The following is a 22,272-nucleotide window of genomic DNA, read 5'->3' on the forward strand; positions in this document are numbered from 1 at the left end:
ATACTCTATATTCCACGAATCGGCGATTAATCTGATAACCTTGTTCTCAACTAACCTCACCTTATAAAAAGGAGGGAGGGGGGGGGGGAAGGGAAAAACCCCGAAGTAAGATATGCAGTATAAAAAGTAGATAAGTATAAAAATAATAATGCATATATAGATATAATAGATAGAAAAGAGTATATACAGTTCTCTTTCGCTCTTAGGGGCCATTCAAGCATTACGTAAGCAGAGTTTTAGCCATTTTTGACACCCCCCCCCCCCCTCCCGTCAGCAGCTTAGAATATTTCATATCTTCAAAAAGGGTGGTTGATGACGTAAGCAACCTTAACCCCCCCCCCCCCCCGTCATCAAAAGTCAGCAAATCTGAAACCCCCCCCCCCCGATGCTGACGTAATACTTGAATGACCCCTTACATGAAAATAGGAGATAGATAAATTATATGCAGGTGGAGGGGAATCCCCAAACAGCATAAAAAATGGAGGGGGAAAACTTTTTATTCAAAGGGTTGCAATAAAGCTTCGATGGTGAGGGAGGAAATAAAACAGAGAACTGTGAAATAATGAATTTATTATACGGGCATTTAGACGAAATATTTCATTCGTGATAGCATAGCAGTTAATTACAATGAGTAATTTTCACCAAGGAAGATTTCACAATTATTCTTCACATTGCTTGAGAATTTTTCATTCTCTGGCAGTTTTATAAATTAGGCGCCCTGGTTAAAATAGCTGATACATTAAGCCTACATAGTACATGTTCATAAATATTGAAATTTCATTGTAATTAAAGTATTTTCTGTATAACAATGCACTTATCGAGAAAGTTTTAACTCAATTAAATATGATAAGCACATATGACTAGACTGACTGTTTGGGTGACCACAAGTATTATCAAGCGAGCGCTTGCATGAGTACATGAGGTTGAGTAAATGACTTATACAAGGATGACGTCACTCTCGGCTACCATACGAAGGTTTTAACAACTGGCTGTTGCAAAGATATATTTTGGAAAGAGAGAAAATTCAGCGGCCCCTGCGGGGAAGCGAACCCACGTCCTTTCACTTTCCGGGTGAACGCCCTAGACCACTAGACTACAGAGGCACAGAATCTTTCAATCTTTCCTTGGAGCTCGTGTACACTGAAAGGGACCGTACATGGACGGCCGGACCAGACTCAGGCCAAGCTCCATACGGCCCCTTTCAGTGTATACGAGCTCCAAGGAAAGATTGAGAGATTCGGTGCCTTTATAGTCTAGTGGTCTAGGGCGTTCACCCAGAAAGTGAAAGGACGTGGGATCGATTCCCCGCAGGGACCACTGAATTTTCTCTCTTTCCAAAAGATATCTTCGCAACAGCCAGTTGTTAAAACTTTCGAGTAAATGACTGCATGAATAATCAAGAGAATAATTGAATGAGTGACCATATGAGTAAGTGATTGTGACTGACTGCATGGTTCAGTAAATGACAATATAAATGATATATGGTCATTTACTCATCCATTGTCAAGTATATGACTATCACTCACTTTGTTGCTCATACAGTCAGGGCAGGAGAAATGCCAGGGGCAAAATGCACCGGGGATGAAAAGTGCTAGGGGCAAAGTTTTCGTAAACTAGCGAAATATGGAAAGTTAGCCAGTATCGAAGATTTTAACTCCACTGGAGGAATAGTTGTGTCTCCCAACCTTGAGTTGTGAATGTGAACCAGTCTCCCATTAAAAAGTACAACCAGCGAGAGCAGCTAACCTACAATGGCACAAATATTCAATTGTTATACTTCATAGTTTGAAAAGTATAAAATATCAATAAAACTGTTTATGCACTCAGACTGTTAGGTACATATGCACACCTCGAGCAGAACTCATTTCATAGCAAATTGCCCACAGCGATAGACCAGTTGTGCTCAGTTTGAAAGATTGAATTTAGAAAACAATGTCAAGAAAATGAATCAATCAACGATGGCCCCTGTGCTTAGATAAACTAACAATTCATCACAGATGCAATGAAGAGCTAAGGATATTAATGTGCACTTATTCAGAGCTTAAAAGGAGCTAGAGAGAGTTTACACAATTTATACAATAATTTTTCTCCATAAGGGCAACAGAGGTATGATCACCAATGCATGAGAGTCAAAGGTTTAAGAGCCTCTTTCCATAGCTACTGAAGTCATCCCTGGTTCATTTCAGCAGAACCCTATAGAGAGTTAATATATCTGAATTCCAGTAAATGCAGTTCAACAACTTATCTGACAAGCAGATCGCTCATCCATTAACAAATATATTATGCATAAAATCAGACATTGCAACACAAGAAACGTAACTGATTTGCACGGTAATTCAAATAACTTTATTGCTTTTTTTAAAGAACAAAAAACAGTTACATTCAATTCAGCTGTCATGCACAGACAAAGGTGCTCAAGCAACAGCATAAGTGGCAAAACATAGAAGAAAAAATCTTTATGGAATGAACATCTCTGTACATGATAAAGTGAGGCAATGATCCAGTCTTTTGCCCAAGATTTCATAATAATTACTATATGTTCTCTTCAAAAAAAAAAAAAAATTTTTTTTTCTTCTGTCAGAAAATTCAAACATAACTGAGAGTCAAGGCTGTCATGCAAATTTACATTTTGAAAAATCCATTTCAGGATGCGATTCCATGAATCTGAAGAAAGAAAATAGAGGAAAAATCATGACATAATTTAAAAAAAGCATTACAAAAACCTCAAAACCTTACACAAAATTGGTCATCAGTGCCCTAGGATACCACACCTTGTATCTTGTGAATCCACTCATTTTAATGAAACATTATAAGAGAAGAGGTAACACTATTTGCGTGCTTCATTGCTCATATAAATTAAGTGAAAAATGTGAAAGGAAAGAAAATGTGTCTGGGGACATATTGCTTGTCCACTGTGGTTGAACAGGTTCTGTGGGAAAGAAATCGACACAACAGACCATAATTAGCAAACACTGACACTTAATTTACAGTAGAACTTGAACATTAATGTAAGAGATACACAACCAATTTAACCCTTATCTGGCATGGTGGGGTCATTGTGTACTCCCACATTGCTCATTTTGCCACCCCTTTGAGAAAGAAATGCATCTGGATCATCCTGTTATCAGTACCTTTCAAGTTGGTTGTTTACATGTGTTTGATAAATTTATGACATTCTTATATTTTTTTTCCTTCCTTTATATCATTTGTCAAAGTTTCTGTACAGTACAAAATGACCATACCACACCGCTTGCATAAAGCATTTTTCATCTGATGATCATAATGTTCAGATAGGATTGGCGTTTCGGAAGAGCATGTGGTGGTGCTGTCGGATAGAGTGCGTAGGTGTTGGCATTTCAATATCATAAATCTGCCAACACATCGTTTTTGTGAGAGTGCTGTTTCTTTACCTCTCTTTCGCTGTTCGAGAGAGAAGACTTTCGTTTCTTGCAGAGTCCAGATGTCATTTTTTATGTGTCAGTGTATTCTCATTTCTTTTTATATATGTAATGTACTGTGTGTTTCTTCGAATTAATAAACTTTATATTTAGCCATTCTCTGGAATTTAAGTAGCTTTCGTGAGTCAGATATACACTATCTATGGACAAGTCACTACTTGAATTTAAATATCAGCACATCACTTTCTATGCCAGTGATACTTCTATAAGCATGTTATGTTAATAACAATTTTGAATAAATTGTGCAAAACTGGATATCTGTGAGTGAGCATAAGGACAGTTCTGTTAGTGAATCATACGTAAGATCTGTGTGATGAACATGTCATAGTTACCAAGGATGACGTCACTCCCCGCTATCCATACAAAGCTATTTAACAGCTGGCTGATCCAAAAATATATCTTCACATCAGCCAGTGGTTAAAAACCATTGTATGTCATAGTTTGTTTGCAACAACTGTGTTTCCGACTTTGAATAAGACTACCTTTAGTGCTTGTGAAAATACGGTAAATAGCATTTCCATTTACAAATTTCATTTTTTGGGTACATTTCAAACATATCTGTTCCTTTTTCTAATCATAAAAAATTGATTAAAAAACTCCCCATTTAATTTGAATGTGTGTTTTAGTAAAAAGATCATTTTGGGAAAAATATTTTTTAAAAATTGAAAAATTGTTTTATGACTTAATCGACAAATGAATGAAGTCATGTAAAAAACTCACTGCTTTTATGAAAGCTGTTGATTTTTCAAATGCATTAATGCTTGTTGGGGTCAAAATGGCACCACAATGCCTGTTAAGGTGGACCAACATAGGTGCTTTTGAGTCCTCCACTTACTTGGCCTTGCCAGTTCTATGATCTCACTGGACAACAATGTATATTGTATGGGAGGGGTGTATTATTAGAATCACGGCCATTCGAAACTACTTTCAAAAGCACAGTGCAAAATGTGTAAATTACAAGGTCCAATACCGCACTGTTCATATTTTTTTTTAAAGGAATTTGTTTATATTTTCAATCATTATTTTTTAGAAATGAAGCATTTTCATTTCTAGATATTGTTTATGCCTTTGCGTGCGTGTCCTAAGAACACAGAAGATAATCGAATGCTATTGGGTAGTATAGAATCACAAAACTTAGAATAGGTCTATGTATCCAACTGCTTTGTTATGCAAACTGTTGTTTCACCTATACACAAAATGTGTGTGCACCATAATTTTGAATGATGAATGCTAGTTACTATACAATGAATAGTCCAAGACCATGAAGCAGTAAATGTAAAATTTTTTCCATCCAGGCAGAAGTTTTCAAAACATGGACACAAAATGAATTTTTGAACCTTCAAACCAAGCAAAAGAAAAATTAATAAGCCAAATATAGTTCACGTAACCTGAAAAATGATACAATTTCTTGGCAAAATCGATAAATTGTAATCTACCACATTTGTATTATTTGGCAATATATTGATGATTCCCTTTTCATTTAAAAGCAGTTAAGAATGAGTTTGCTGACAGTATTTGGTTAAAAAAGAAAAGTAGGACTAAACTCAGAAAGTGGGACATTTTACCAAAAAGCACAAAAAGTAGGACAAGTGGTGAATGTATGGTTTATAACTTTGTGAAATCTTTATTCTATGTTATGTGTTCAATCTGATTCAAGCCATTCTTTCCCAATTCTAGTAGTCAATGAACATCTCACTGGTTACTTTTCTAATACTATATAGTAGAACTTGACAAATCAAAGGGAAAAAATTTGCCACCAGTCAATTTTCTCAGGGGAGCTAAGTGTATTCATTTTTTTTTTCAAGAAGCATAGTCCAAAATGATGTTTTTTGCTCTCCATGTTGGTTAATTCTGCAAAATTTTATATTTTTTTCATACTACAATTTAGTAATCACACATGCAAATTTTAGGCACCGACACTAATGTTTTATGGTCACAAAGGTAACCTGGGATTTATCAAGCCTTGCTGCATAGATATCGCAAGAGAATTCGTTAATTTCTATGCATTTTTATTAACTGAAACATTTTTTTCCAGACGAACCTCTAGAAAGGGGCCAATTTTTAGAGAAATGAAGGGTACCCTCACCCCCCTCTTTGGGAGATTTTACTGTATGCTTCTAGTATAGTACTGATTACATTATTAAAATCTAGTTTGTTAAACAAATCAACAATTCAAGTTAAGAGTATAATAAATCCAACTCTATGAAATAAAAATAAACTTTTTTTCATATCATTTTGCATGAAAAAATTGATTGAAACACCTTTTGTTTTATGCATTATCACAAGATGAAATTACAAGACACATACTTCTTGAGGACATCTTGCTTCTTCTGCTCCTCGGAGGTTGGCAGACCAAGTTCTTTCTGTCTTTGATCATACATCATCTTTTCCACCATGCCTCGTGTTTCGCCATCCAGATCAGAAAGCTACGGAAATAATCAAAATAGTATGATTAAAGAGCTAACAATTTGAACAAAGCCACTTATGAAATTGTCATTCTTACAATTTTAACTTGTAAAAAAAGATATCTAAATCAAAATGAGACATTCCATAATTTATAATGAGTAAAATTTCAGAATTCACACAAATTCGATACACATTTCATCACTCCTGTTCTAGACAGTTCAGGCATAAGATGAATATGAACAAGTTGCCACACTGTTAATTAGTTAATCCATGCATAACAGCTGATTCATCATGCATTTTACAATTATAGGTTATATATAAATGAACTTTTCCTAATTAGTACAAACTCATGTTTTTTTAGAGAGAGAGATGAGTTTACACAAAAATTTCACACGGCCTTGGTCAAACCCAAATTTAAGATTCTATTGTGTGCATTAATGTGTAAGGAAATGAATTTCTTTTTCTTCCCTCGTGTACTTGTGACTTTCTGAGAGAAACAATGTTGTTTCCCACTGTTCATACAAAGTATGAAAGTTTGGATACCAAGCGGGGATGAAAATGAAGTTCCCGAAAGAAAATTCTTTTGTACTGTATGCATCTTTCTCTTCATAATATGACAACAAAACGAGGTGTCACCATGTATTCCTGTGGTGTGTATGATGATTTTCTGCAAGCAAAAAGACTGTTAGGACTTTTACTATATTTTACTGCCATGGGGTAGATATTTGAAAATAATCTAAATTTCAAAGTGCAGGTAAAACTATACTGAATAATATCTGAAGTTTTTTTTTTTCTTTGGGATGAAATAAAAAAAATTCATAAATATAATTTGCTTCATGTATAATAGATAAACTATATTCTATTGGCATCTACGCCAGTGGAAAAAATTGACTTTTTTCATTTAAAAAAACACAGACCAACAGCCTTTGCCTCAATTCTTCAAGTAAAGGTAACAACCAAAAGATTGTGTATGCAGACTATATGCCACTAAGGATTATAGGATGATATTTTCTCTCCTCCCTTCATAATAGAGAAATTTAAATGTGTAGATTATATGCAGGAGATTGCAGTAGTTTGCAACTTTCCTGTTACATATTTTTAGGATTGGAATTTCATTTTTGTGGTACAAGGACCATTCTTGTCATGCTGCGCTAAATCAATGATCACAACTACATTTTTTTTTAAATGAAACTTAAATAAAAAGATTCAACCGTTATTTGAGAGAAAAGCCAACTTTTATTAAAATATACCTTTGATGGTTCAGGATTGATTTTCCTCGTATTTATATCTGGATCCGTGACTACAAGTTTACCCCACCACTCCATTTTATTGACCTGCAAAAAAAAAATAATAATTTAAGATGTTCTAATAAATTATCATCTATGAAGATATAGTTAACTTAGGTATAATATGAACACACAGGTAATATAGATCTGCACATAACAGAACTAACTATATGTCAAAATTCAATGCCATTTAAAAAGTACAACTTACTTTTTCCATTGTGACAGCAATTGTTTTGCTATCTTCCATAACCCAGCAACATTCTTCTACTTTCACCTCGTGCGGGAAATCAGCATCAATAATTGGAGGATGGAACTTCAAACCAATCTTCAAGTGCTAAAGTAAGATTTAAGTTAAGCTGTCAACTTCAGAGCAACTGAACATGAAAGTCATGACCAGGGTTTGACAAATCCAAAAAATTTAAGTGCCAAGCATTTTTTTCTCTGACAAAATAATACAACCATTAATATTTGTAGGAGTTAGGGAACTTTCCATGCTGACTTTCCAGCAATTGACTGCACAATTGGACTGCAATTCGGTTATCACATACAGACCTGCCAACCTTCAGAAGGTAAAAATCTTACAACTTTCTCGCAAAAATCTTGAAAGAATCTGGCAAACATACTTTTGTAGGCCTTCCAAATTTTTTTATGGCCATGATAGGAACCGACATAAGAAATAATACATAAGGTAACCATATTATCCGTATTTTACAGGACATAGTTTTCATCATCATTTGCTGTCCAACTATACAAAAGAAATGTCCATTTTTTATTTTCAATGATGCTTCCTTGAATTTTTGATATTTACAGGACATTTTCGTTACAATGAACATTTTTTTTCATGAAATTCATTCTAACTAACCAAGATTTACAGAAGCACTTAATTTCCCTCCTATCAACAATTTCAGCTATAAATTAGAAATTCTACCTACAATGGATGTCCCGTATTTTCCAGTGAATAAATCCTGATTTTCCATAATTTTCGCCATGAAATATAGTTGCCATTATGAAAATACTTATTGAATTATCTTACGATCAAACACATATAAAAATACTTTCAATGTGAATGGGCTGCCATGTTTACGTTCATATGTTTGGAAAGCTTTGACTAACGTTCATACAGGGCACCATGCTTAGAGTTAAGGCGATGCAATGTCACAATGTTTTTTCTCATATAAATGAGCAGTGGAGGGTCACTTTATAAAGAAAATAAAAAGTGGCAGCGACAAAAAAGCCAGCTCAATGTTTCTTTTCTCCACTTTTTCAAATTTTCTATTCTTTTCATGTTGATGGAAATACTTGAAATCTGGAAATATGAATTCAAATTCCAGAAGCCCTATAAAAATAGCGAAATCCAGAAAGTTGCAGGTCGGCATACATAAAAAAATTAGGTGCCAATGGCAACTTTTTAGTCACCATGGTGACCTATTTTACTGCACACCAACTCTGGTCATATAATGCCATACAGCAATTTCCGACCAGAGAAGTTAGGTGGGAAATGAAGGCTCCATCAATCGGTGGTCACGCCAGGCTCAGTAGGCAAAGAACTTGCTTCTAACGTTCTATGCCCGCATTCCAACCCATGGACCTTGATGGTAACCTTCATAGTGGAAGACGAGCATCTTACCATGGCACCACTAGGGCGACCTAACACCTCAGATTTGTCTAGCCCTAGTCATGACTAAAGGAAATGTACAGTTAATAAATAACACATTTAACCATTGAAAGAAGAAATAAAAACAGCGGTTAAAATGGTGAGCATTCATAAAAATTTTTGAAACAATGCACTCAAGTTCATATCTTGATTACATTATTTAATATAAAAATTGTTTAATAGTGATGTTTTAATGAATGAGAGCAGATAGTAATTATGAGAATTGATCAATTGTTGATCAATTCTCATTTATTTCATTGATGACGAGAGTCTCTGATGCATGATAAAATACATGAATCTGTTAGAAATAACTAGAGCAACAGAGGTAGACTGAGTTAGTGTGTTTGAAAAATTTAGCAAAGAGACTAGTTGATTGCTAGGATGCATTGAGTATTCCTTATTGCGCAAAAACAAAGCACTGCACTTAACATTCCTGACTATTGACAGTAGCTTAATGTTCAAGAAAGATCAGTAACAGTTCTTGGTCATAGAATAGCTGACCAAGCTAGAGTTGTGAGAGTGGATAACAAACCTGCTTTAATGCTGCTTAACAATTGGGGACTCCTCTTTCTGACATTAATGCTCATGTAATGCATAAAAAATTTCTCATATCATAGAGTGCAAGACACAACACTCAGCTTTTGTGAAATATATGTTGCATTTTATTTTTTCTCTAGTCCTCACATAACCTTTTAATTTCACCATACTTGATAATTATGGATCTAAAAATCACTGACATTTTGTACAAAAAAACTAAATCATAACAAGTATGTAAAAATCTAATGATTAAAACACAAAAGCATAAACATACATTCCTCTTAGGAATGTGTAAGAAATCAGTGTATGCTGGATGTATATGCGTGTAGGCATAATAACACATTTATTATGCTTGAGGTAATAGTGTTATTATATGAAGTGCTGTGACCTATTTTCTAAATTGGAAATGAAAATAATAGTGCAGAATTTTTACACTTTTAAATATTGTTGAGAGATAAGTAAAAGCAACTCAAAGTAGTATATCAAAATATGTTAATTTCATATGTTGGTTCCACAAGAAATATATGTTCAGTGACATAATAAAACCAATAAACGGGAGAAAATTCAAATAAATAAAACGCAATAACTAACTTTTTTTGTTATATCCACTACAACATCTCTAGCTTTCACTTTGAAATTTGCAGGTACAGGAACTTTGAGCTGCAAAAATGAACAGAATATAATATTTTACACTTAGTTCATTTCAATAATAAGAAAAATAGTGACATTCATTGAATTTAAAATAACTTTAACAGACATTTTATTGATATACATCAACACAAAAACATAGAACAGAATACAATATACAGTAGAACCATTTTAATCTAGAACACTTCTGCACAGAATTTTTTTTCTCAATCGGGACTTGTGTTCATGTTTTTTCCTTTACCCAAATTCCATTTCAGATTTCCTTTTTCTATTACATCGGCCATTTTCTTCCTTTTTTGTACCACCCTCTATTCTTACCCCTTCTGATATCCACTAAGGTATTTAATAAATGTGATTGCTTAGAAAGTCAGCTTCACGGAAAAGTACTTTTCTTTCATTTCTCCACACTGTAAAGTTAACCTCTGCATTTTAGGACTTGTCTAGAGTTCTATATTATTTTCGATGATTATTAATGAAATTCTAAGTGAATTTCCAAATATTCTGAAAAGGTCAAGTGACGTGGCAAGTATAAGCTGTGAATGGAATTATTGTTTCTGGATTATACTTTTAAAAGATAAATATAAATAAATAATAAAAAATGGATTATAATTTCAAAGAAAACTTAATAGCATTTACTTCAATTTCTGAGAGTGTCTGAGTCCACCTGTAGTTAGGCAAGTCACATCCATTTCCAGCATTTGGCTTGATTTTGCCTTTGTCTTCTTCATTCTCTTCGTCGGAGTCACCCTATTATTAAAAAAAAGAGGAAAAATATAGACACTAACATGTGCAATCGAATCCAGGATGTACAGTAGCATCTCAATAATCCAAGGTGAGCAGGACTGAGACCACCTCAGACTACTGACAGTTTGGATTAATCCAAAAAAAAGATATATATATAAAATTTCTTCCAAGGGAAGGGCAACCTACCTGTATTTTGTGCTAAGTGTACTGTGTCTAGTAGAAAAAATTAAGAAAAATAAGGTCACACTGGGCTGGTTCAGTCATTCTTCCACTTGTGAAGTGTCATTTACTTACATAAAGACACAGGCATATAAACTGAATCATCCAGTTTATAAGAAGGGAATAAGTCCAAAAATCAAATTTTTGACAAATTGAAAAAATATTTTGTTCAGTTCACACACGCGTGCACACACACAAAATGAAATGACTAAGACACAATTTCAAAAGAGAATGAAACTGACAATCAATAAAGTCATGCATCCACTGACTGATCTTTATCACGGTAAAACCACCATGATGCTGCAAAATGGCTTAATGTCTAGAATGTAATGAACGAATTTTTGAGACCTCCAACTTTTTTGCAATTTATTGGTAGTTTGGCAATATAAGTTTGATCGGTAGGGAATATTACAGCAGCTCTTGGTATTTGGAGAAGGAAACTTTTTTGACACGGTCATCAGTAAACTTGCAAGCAGTAACATAACTTGCCCTTGAAGAAGCATACTGTAGATGTCTGTATTTCAAAACAAAAAATGTCTCAGTCTTATAAACAGAGTTTGTGCACTTTTTAAAATACTTAGGCCACCAATTCTTTATAATTGCCTAACATATTTTTGAGCAAAATGTTTGTCACAGTCACTAACATTTTGGCTGTTCTGATCATCTCATTATTCCTCAGGTGGGTATATTCTGTCCCCCTTCTCCCCTTTTTTCTGTGTCCCAAAGTTCCTGTTACAACAGGGAAGTATTGGTGTATTTTCTGAAAGTGAACAGTTGATGTTAAAGCTAGCAGAAAATGAGCCAAAGTATTATTCAAATTTAGGCCGCCACATGCATCGCTGGAGACATGTAGCTCTTTCATAGTAGATTCAACTCATTTGTTGAATTTTTATCCACAAAAGACTTCAAACTTCACCAGGTCCTCACTTTGCACAAGGCCTTTGTGATATGTGTAAAATTCAACTACATCAGTTTTCATGTCATGGATGCAAAATACGTAGAGCCACAACTTTCTGAGGAAAAACATTTCCTGCACAGGAAATTTGGGGAATGGAAAAGTTTTGCCATTCCCTAAATTAGAACACAATACCTTCAACTTCTTTCTCTTCACACTCATAAGGTTGAAGGAAATAAGTTCAGTATTTATTACCTTCTCAAAACCTGTACTTTTTTTCTTAAGGTAGGATTTTATAGATAGGTATAGATAGTTTCCTATATCTGCCTCCCTGACTGGTTTTTTGTTATTACCACTAACTTGTAAAGTGAAGCTTGGAGATAGTTTAAAGTACAAAAAGTAGTTTTGCCATTTTTAGTCTTTATTCTCTTCTTAAACTAAATGATTCAATTGAGAGTAATGTTGAGAGTGGAACGCATTCTCATTTAATGCAATATCATTGTTGTAACTTGTTTTTGTTGGACCTATATGTATTTACACTAAATATTTTTGCATTAGTGCAACTCAACTCTTTTTTTGTTCTTGATTCAATGACATGGTTAATTAAACATTAGGGCTGTCAAGAGCTCAACCACTGGGGAACAGATATGAAAATATAATTTTTTTCTCAGTAAATTTATTATAGTGGGGCCCGTGAAAAATTCTGAGCCCACAACAAATCCCTTGTACGGAGATCAAACCCCCTCCCCCCCCCCCCCTTTAGTACCTCTTCAAACTAAAATTACTGCCATTAAGAGGACAAATGAAAGAAAACATGTTCTTGGCAAAAATGGAAATATTAAGGTTGAAGTTTTGAGAAAGAATTTTGAAAAAAAAACTAGTACCTTCAATTATATTTAGAACCTTGTGGTAACACAAACAAAAATTTCCAAAATGGAATTATGACCGTTCATATTAAAAAGAAGATAATTTTTACATTTTCTCACTCAAGGCTTCATAGTTCCGAAAAATTTGTGACCTAAGTTATAAGTTTAAGGCAGTGGTTCTCAATGTTTCTCAGACTTTTGACAACTGTGACTTCCTTGTGTAATTCATGGCTCATCTGCACTAAGAATAATTTATTAGATATTTTCACTTATAAAAGAACCACTTCAATTATAAAGAACCACTAAAGTTTGCAAATATGATTAAAAAGATTTGTAAACCAAAACTCCTGAAGAGGGAAATATAATGAAAACATTTGAGGGAATAGAAAAAACCCAAAAAGAGTTTGGGTTGTTTTTTTGTCTTCATAGAATTTTCCCCCCAACTTTTATAATATTTGCATATTTATCTGACTTGATAAAAATATTCCACATTTTTCCCTAAAATTAAAGGCTGCTGGGAATAATGCAATTGCACATAAATTTCAAGCTAACATTAAATCAAAATCTACAAAATCAAAAAGAACCTTCTTATCTTCATCCATTTTCTCATCTTTTTTATCACCAGAGGCTTCCTCGTTATCATGATTCTGTGAAGAATTGCTAGCAGCTTTTTTTCGTGCTTCCTAGAAAATGAAAATAATAATAATTAACAAATAAATATGTATCAATCATGGACTACAGCTTTATTGTGAAAAACATTAACTACAATTAAGAATGACAGTTTACAACACAGATGTAAAAACTCTGGCAGGTAATTTAATCTAACCATTCCATACTTTATGTAGCCAGCAAAACAGTTTTAAAAAAACCATGAAATTCAATGTAATGTATGGGAAGTGAGCTCAGACTGGAGAATATTTTTCATACAGACTATTATTGTATGCAGGAATTTTTTTGCTATTTTTTTACATGTACATCCTCTAATTTCATTGGCATGAGGCTTATCATTAATTCTTGAGAAAGTAAATCAGTAAAAGATTCAATAAAAATGTTTTCCTGTACAAAATTACTAGTTTCATGCGCCTTCTTTATTTTTTCATTTCAATAATGCAGGTGTGAGAAAGGAGAGATGCAAGAAATCTCAAATTTTTGGTACTTAGAAATAGCATTTTTAAAGCACTGTGCTGACTGCGTTACAGATTATAGAGGCTATGGAAAGCCACTACAGAATTTCATTTTTAATTTCTAATATAAACTATTGAATTATCGCAAAAGAATAAAACTCACAACTTTAAAATTAAAAAGAAAGAAATTATGGTCAAAACAAATTGTATGGTGAAAAACTTTCAATTATAAATTCTGTGCTCAGATAGCAAAATGTAATACAAGTCACTTTTTCAAAATTTCATTAGGGCAAATTTGTAGACAATATTTTACAAAAATGTCATACTGTGGCTTTTTGACTTATTGCAATTTGCCTCCGTTGGTTCCTCATAGACCGAAAGAGATGGACAAAATTGTCACCTTCGAAAATTTTGACAAACGAAACACCAGAATATGAACTTAATTTTTTGGGAAAAGTGGCTTTTGACATTCTGCCATCTGACCACAGAATTCTAAATAAGCCATTCAGCAAACTCCCAATGATGCAAGACACTCACTTGGCCAGGGGTATGTCTGAAAATCAAAATTGTCTTATAATCTGGAGGACATAATATGCCCAGTGATAACTTTAAACGCACAAGCATTAAACTCTGAGTAAAAATTACTAAAAATAAAATTCAATTGAACAAAAACTATAAGGAACACAAGTTATATCTTATCAGCCATAAGCTGTTCTTTTATTATAGATCAGATATATAGCTATACTTTTCTCAGATACACAGAATCTTATCTTATATCCTTTAATTTTGCACACCAGTGCAGTAGGAGGACAATAGAGTCTACTCTTTAAATAAAAACAAAAATAATATACAGTGAAAACTCTGAACAATGGGTCCCCTTGTCTTGGAACAAAACACATTGGATTAGCATTAAGGTCAACCTCCAAACAAGGATTTCTAAACATGAAAATGATGCATATCATAAGATAGCCCTCAAGATTTGTTTTGTAGTATTTTCCTTCCTTGAACCCTCCAAACATAAAATCAAGTATATGTTCTTTCCTTTATTAGTGGTCTTCAAAATGTGGTTTGTGACCCCTGGGATTACAAGCTAATGGGTGCACTGGACACATTTCCCAAAAAATAAAATATAGCCAAAAGTAAGGCTAGAATATATTAAGTGGCTATGTCATAGCCAACAGAATCTGGTTTTCATGCTGTTTGACCAAGGGTGCTCGGGTTAATCAAAAAACCCTCCAAAGTCCGCTCTAGACAATAGTCTAGAGCGGACTAATGTCCAAGGATTACAACACCATACTGCACATTTTTCTTCACCACATCATGTTTTTTGACAAAAACTGTTGTGATTCATAATAAACTGTTGTTTGAATGGAATCAATAGAAAAAGTGTCCAATCATGAATTGAAGATTTCCATGCAAAATTTACAGCTTTTTTTAATGCAAAGAAAATGCCATGTGCAACAAAAACAGCTTCTTCTAATTAGTCATATAGTCAATGCCACTTATTAAAATCATGGACAATGTTATATCATTAGGGTATTATTATCACTTTCACAAGGAACAGAATGGACTAATACTATATAGCATGGGAAAAAATTTGTCTATAGTTATCAGGATTTCAGTTTGTTATCAACTTCTTTTCCCTCATAAATTCCTCCTCAGCCTCAGCTTTATTGTACAAAACTTGTCTATAGTTATCAGGATTTCAGTTTGTTATCAACTTCTTTTCCCTCATAAATTCCTCCTCAGCCTCAGCTTTATTGTCCAAAACATCATTTAGCACTGATAAAATTATTGCTCTAATACATCCTTTTTCTAAGAGCCATTTCTACATGCTGTGAATAAACCTATTTTCCTACGAATCTTTCAAAGCAGATGGTAGTATGAAGAGTAATGAAATGTCAAACTAAAACAAAAACTGAACTTGCCAGGTGAACGATCAGAAAAAAAAGTTTCCTCAACTTTGATAGCAGAGGCTATTACTCAATAAGATATAGGGTTTTGATTGTGGATAGATACTAGCCCTGTCAATAGACTCTTTAGATTGCCCAGTAACACAATGCAAAACAAATAGCATTATTTCATTTACTTTTTCTTATTGATATGCTACTCCTGAATATATGTTATGTGTGTCATCAGGAAATGATAGGGAAAAACCTAAAAGCAATAATTTGACTGCTCCTGGCCGTTTTAGGTATAAACGTCAATATCTCCTGAACAAAACCTTCAATGGTATCAAATTTTTATACACAGAGAGAAGTACAGAAATAATGAAAAGCCACCAAAAATAGAACATGTATGTTAAATACTGCCGAGATTCTAACATTTTCAAAATCAAAATTACTGCTCCGGCCGTTCTAGTGTTAAGGGATCTATGGTATGTACACATATTTAAAAAAGTATTGTATAATCCCATTAAAAAGTTCTCTTCACTCAACCAAAAAATAGACATGCTCTTAGCCTACGGAAAAAAAACAACATATTTTGGAACAATATGCTAAATTACAGAAAACGAGTCACTGAAATGCAGCGACAGGGTTGACACACAAGCAGAGCTAGATAAGTTTTTTAATTGATCTTTTGCTTCACAAATACACATGTATGTGGAATCCTCTCTGAGACCGCCCATCCCTTTCAGAAAGAGCGCAAACCGTCCCAAGATGGTCTCTCTGGGCGGTCAGCGGTCATGTCTCTGTCTGTCTGTATGTGGAATGTATGTAAATTATGAAGTGCATTCTCAAGTGCATGTATATAAATTATAAAATATATAATGAATATTGTGAAGTGTTTAATTGTTGATGTTTACTTAACAATAAATGTTAATTTTTTTCTTCAAAGTTTACTTTTTTCAGATTTTTATTGTTTAGTCCAGTTTCAAAGCTGAGGAAACATCGCTATGTTTCCTCTATTAAGAATGAAATTCATGGTGATAAATTTATTCTAAACTGGTTTGATGAAATATACTCAAATGTTAGATTGTAGATATTAGCCAGTTACTAATATTTATGATATTGATATATGATGAAGAATAACATGTAATAATTTATTTAAAAAAAAGACCATAGAACTGAATTGTAACAGGAGGAGAAAACAAACCATCTGGTTTGACGTATGGTCATCATACTTGCAACCAGGACTTTTTCGGATATATATATTTATATTTTTCAGATAGCATCAATCAGTTATTGTTATCAAAAATGCCGAGTCCAGATGCAATCACATGAAGTGGTGTTGACTGTAGTACGGATTGTTACAATTTTACAAACATTCAAAATTTTTAATTTTTTTCAGGACTACTGAACCTTTTAACAATTTTAGCATACCAATAACAGCCACATTCCTCAGTTCTGTTAGTGGCTGTTGTTGGTAAGTTTCACTGTAGTTTGCAATTAAATGTACATCATATATGGCCAAAATAAATACGAAACTAGGTTTTAATTTTTAGACGATTCTCAGTCATACATAAAACTCATTTTACCTTCTCTTCGATTTCTTTCCTGAGTTCTTCTGCTTCAGCATCCGTCAGCTCCGTAACTCTGGATTCCGTAGAATCATTATCCTTGACTCGCTGCTGCTCTCGCTTCTCTTCCTTCATCTTGCGAGCGAGTTTCTCTTGTCTTCTTTTCTCTGCAAGTTCTCGTTCTCCCTCTTTCTTTTTCTGTTCTGCTACTGCCTGGCTCTCATACTTGCTGAACTTTTCCATGATGAGCTATCATAACCAAGGGGAAAAATGGTTAGAAGTATTTCAAACATATTTTTCTTTCAATTCAGAAGAGAGTTCTGTATATGAATTCATACTCTTTGACTAATCTTGTTTGTAATACCTACATCAGGGCTTGACAAATAAATAAAAATGGTAATAAATAAATAAAACTAAGAGCCAAGCATTTCTTTTGGCAAAAAAAAGTTCAAAATCATATCCCTGCCGACATTTTGGTAATATATTTCCCTGTTAGTAGACACTGAAACCAGGATTGGCAGGTTTTTTATGGTTTAAACTGTCATGTCAAAAACCTTAAATATTGCTTTTCAATATAAAAATTTCCATTCAAAATACACAATTCTATTGCATGCAATGTTTTTCACTATTTTATACATGAATGAATGAACGCCAGGGTCTCTACCACCAGACTTATCCCGTTGCCGAGATCTCTTCCAGCCCAGCTTCGTGGCAGAGTCTGGAACAAAGTGAGTGCACCTAACAGTCTGAGTGTGTAGCTAGTGTTGTGTATGATATTTCAGTGCTGCCATCTATACTTCAAATTGTGAGTGAAGTGGTTGATTATTTGTAACGTTGTAGGCCTGTTGCTCTCTGTGGCGAGACTTTTTAACAGGGAGATCAGCTTGCATTCGCGCCTTGAAGTTGGGAACCACAGAAAACCAACTTCGGCCGACTACCACTGTGGGGTTCGAACACGGATCCTCGCATCGCGAGTCCGTCACTATAACCACTCAACCACCACAGCGGCACTATATTATACAAAGAATATATAATTAATATGATTGTAAAATAATTTTATGATCCCTACAGAATTATTTTTGACAATATATGTGCATTTTTTTTCATTTGAAATATACAATTTGAACAGAGCATAACATAAAAGGTGAAGGAAAAATTATGGAACTATTTGATATTCTTCAATTTAACATGATTCTCAACCTCCCAAAATTTCTTCTACTGCTCATAAAGTATATGTGTATTGATATAAACCATATGTTGTACTCTTTTCATAATAGATAAAGTGTTAAAAAAAATTTTACACTATATTTATGTACAGTTGATTTCTGTTGAATTTTCTAAATAATCACAGATACTTAAAATTATACCCTTATTGTGCATAACATTAGAATGTAGCTGGCAATAAAAATACTAAATTGGACTGAAATGTCCTTTAATTTAGCAGTGCTGATTGCATACAATGCTTAAGAAAAGCTCCTATAACTCATTCTAAGGACATGTTTTCGACTGTTACTGAGTAAGTTTTTGAAGTCAAAAACCTAATCCTGTCATCTCCTATCACACATATTTTGAATAAATAGCTCTATTTCGCTTAGTAAACTGAACACAGGTAATCAGTAGTTTAGATAAAATGGACCATAAAATTATATATCTGTTCCAGTAGAATCTTTGTATGCCAAAAAATTCAAAATTGCAAATTATAAGTAATATTTTGTCTTAATTAGTGTTTCAAAATAAAATATAATGTACAAAAAAAAATCAGTTTTTCATCATGTTATCAACATATTGTGATCAAAATATTATTCAAAAACATTCGTTTAGGTTTTTCATGGCTTAAACCAATTTTTGCTGCTTGTCATGTCAAAAATCGGTTTTTAATGTCAAACACACAACACTAATTATGACTTGCGGGAACCAAAATGGCATCACGATGCCATTTACGAGCAGATTTTTCACAATGCCAATTAACTCTATAGCGCCCAGATCGGCAGAAGCTGGCCGAGTAGGTTAATGCCCATAACCGCCTCAAGTCGGCCCAGATAGGGGGTATGGGTATGTTTCGGTGGGCTTTTGTCACCAACGGGAAAGAAGATGAAAGCTCTTGTCAGAGGCGGGAACGGAAAAGACATCTGCAACGCCCTATCAATGGGATTTTAAAAGCTGATGTACTAGAATGTTCCTTAGGGTACTCAATGCATTTTACAAACAGATAATACTGTGAGGGAAGGGGTGTTTTCAGTAGACAAATTATCTCCGAAAATCCATTGCAATGAAAGGGTGAACGTCAATGCAAAGGGTAGAATGAATAGAAACTCATGGAGAAAGGGTGGGGAGAGGGAAAGAGTGGCTGAAATTTGGACGAGTCCACTTCGAACACAAAAAACTTGGTATTTTCAAGAACCTCCCAGGTCTTCTATCGGGACATTAAAGAGTTAAGGGTTGAATATAACGAATCATATGTTCTTAAGTGGCCCACTACTGGTGCATTTGCCTTATGTATAAGAGAGAAATAAAACACATAGGGGAAGGTGAAGGCCAAAGAGAAATCTATTGCAGGCTAACTGCCTGCTCTTTCTCCCCCCCCCCCTTCTATTTGTAATGGGAACAAAGAACCCCGTTTTTGAAGATTTATCACTGATACTTTAAATGAATTCTAATTTGTTGACAAAAGCATGTTTTTGAGAGGCGGGAGGAAGGGGGGTTAAACTGTGTAATTCAGATTATATGAACAAAATTGAAAATAAAAATGCTTACTTTTTTAGCAGCTCCAGGACCACCACCAGTGAAGAAATCAGTCTTACGAGCTAAGAAGCTAAATATTGTCTCCAGCAACTGAAACAATAATCTCTAGTTAAGATATACGTTCATTCAATTAATAATATCACTGAAAACAATCAATTAAAAAAAACTTTAATACTACATAAAGCTTATCGATGAAGCAACATACCTGGTGTTTCAAAAACAAGAACACTTACTTTTGTTGCATAATCCAAAGTTAGTATTTTAAACAACATACATTGTTTAACGATGTGATTTTTGCTCTGTGTAATAACTAGAGCCCAGATTATATGCAATAAAAAAGTGGTAAAATATGCTCTAAAAATATGCATTTAATAATGCAAAAATAAGCACTTAAAATACCAAAATTAATGTTAAATACTTGATTATACATTTTTACCAACAGATGGCAGCAAATTTGTTTCGTAAGAATAATAAATCCTCCATACTAACGGCCAATTGTTTTTGAATCTTAATTTTTTTTTTCATCTCCTGAGAGCACGTTGGCAGAATACTCCATAGCTTCCACTATTTCCAACATTTATTGATTTTTAGCTTGTTTGTTGCAGAAGTTTTCATTTGAACAGTTCAATATTCGCGGCAAAGATATTCTGAAACAAACTTGAAGGTTGTGTCCTCCGGCTACTTCACCATTCTATATTTCAGAGGAATTCTAGCTAACGGAAGAGACAATGGCACATAAACAGGTTCACGCTTAAGATACTCCTGGAGAGAGCAAAAAGAACACTCCAAGAACGGCAAGCCATGCCCACTGTCGCATGCGCATAAACCTACCTAACGGAAAAAGTAAAACAAATTCTATTCCACTTTCTATTTATCACTTAACCATTTACTAAACTCCCCAAAGCAGAATATACCCAAATATGCGACGTACGTCACAGAACAACTACCGCTACCGCAGAACAATTTGGGAGAATTTTACGAAAAAGTGCAAAAAAAAAAAACGATTACATGTATGGGGATTTCTACCGCTAAACATTTCCAGTCAGCTGAGCGCTTGTCACAGAACAGTCCTAAACATTCTGCTTTGGGGACTAAACTGAGCCTGTGTAAATGGCCCTCAACATCTGCATACATTCTGAAGCTCTAGGTAACTTAAAATTCAGTTAACTATTAAATATCTTAATGTGTTTCTTTAGTTGAAGTCAGTTTACTCGCCTAATGTAATTGAACATTAAACCTTTAAGCGGTTTTTAAAATGTCCCTGATCCACATTATAACTGCACATGAAAAATAAAATTATGTTAAGTGACCGAAATAAAGTGATCACATTTGACAAGATATCCTCGTTCCTATATCGGGATTGCCACTAAAAGGGTTAAGAGTAAGTGTAACAATCAAATATTTGTATCATTGTAGGACTGTTGCTCTCTGTGGCGAGACTTTTTAATGCGAGATCAGCTTGCATTCCCTAGTCTGGAGAGTTGCCAAGGTCGATTCCTACCATTTATTTACATTAAAATCAAATATACACGGGCCTGTGAGCCCATACCTGGGGGGCCGCCTTCATCATATATCCCAGCCTAGAGACCCTACTGCAGGATGTGGGGGGGGGGGGGGGAAGAGACACGGTAGCTGCCTTCAAACTAGAAGTAATCCCACGACCATGTAATAATGATTATTCATTTACATTGTTTTATATCGAGGTTAAAATGTTCAATTTCATGCAAGGGTAATTAATTCCCATTTATTAGTTTGTAAAGTGGAACTAAAAAAAACGTGAAAAATACGAACTAGACATGTTGAAATTAGAATGCCATCTATTAACCCTAATTTCGTCTAAAGACGTATCAACATGTAAGAAACATGATCCCTCACCTCTGGCACACCTCCCTCATGTTGCTGCGCCATGGCGAGCAACATGCCATCGAAATGTTCAGGATCGGGCATCATCAACTGCTACTGTATCAAGCTCAAGTCATAAATTAGTCGCCACAACAAATAAAAAACAAAGGAAGTCCGATCCCTGCCGGCACACGGTTTGAAATCACGGTTCGATTCCGTTCACATGGGAGGAAGGACCCTCGAATAAAAACACAACATGAATATCAAAAATAAAAATATGTACAATCATGCTCAATTAATTCTCAAAATCTAAAATTAATGATATTCTATTCGGCATATTTGTAATAGATCATCAGTTAGAATGATTTCACTCGTGCCGTCACAAATTTCA

The 22,272-nt window shown here is 34.2% G+C and overlaps 1 protein-coding gene across 1 annotated transcript; it reads right to left on the bottom strand.

The window, feature by feature from the left end:
- Positions 1-2,323: 2,323 nt before the first annotated feature.
- On the bottom strand, positions 2,324-22,104 carry nudC (nuclear distribution C, dynein complex regulator). The gene is made up of 10 exons (XM_089254824.1): positions 21,915-22,104; positions 20,052-20,129; positions 17,316-17,546; positions 13,298-13,396; positions 10,626-10,736; positions 9,933-10,001; positions 7,359-7,484; positions 7,115-7,198; positions 5,766-5,884; positions 2,324-2,664 (listed from the first exon to the last, which is right to left on the bottom strand). The coding sequence occupies exons 1-10, from the start codon at positions 21,987-21,989 to the stop codon at positions 2,613-2,615; spliced, it is 1,044 nt and encodes a 347-aa protein (XP_089110950.1). The 5' UTR covers positions 21,990-22,104; the 3' UTR covers positions 2,324-2,612.
- Between the last annotated feature and the right edge of the window lie 168 nt (positions 22,105-22,272).

Source organism: Pholcus phalangioides, unplaced genomic scaffold (assembly GCF_987345545.1).
Source record: "Pholcus phalangioides strain wild (caught in Gottingen) unplaced genomic scaffold, Ppha-v1.0 ptg000042l_1, whole genome shotgun sequence".
Classification (NCBI taxonomy): Eukaryota; Metazoa; Arthropoda; class Arachnida; order Araneae; family Pholcidae; genus Pholcus; species Pholcus phalangioides.

Coding starts and splice junctions, on each gene's coding strand:
- nudC (XM_089254824.1), bottom strand. CDS start 21,989: ATGATGCCCGATCCTGAACATTTCGATGGCATGTTGCTCGCCATGGCG. Junction 20,130..21,914: donor ATGAGGGAGGTGTGCCAGAG/GTGAGGGATCAT, acceptor TTATTGTTTCAG/TTGCTGGAGACAATATTTAG. Junction 7,485..9,932: donor TAGTGGATATAACAAAAAAA/GTTAGTTATTGC, acceptor ATCTTACTTTAG/CACTTGAAGATTGGTTTGAA.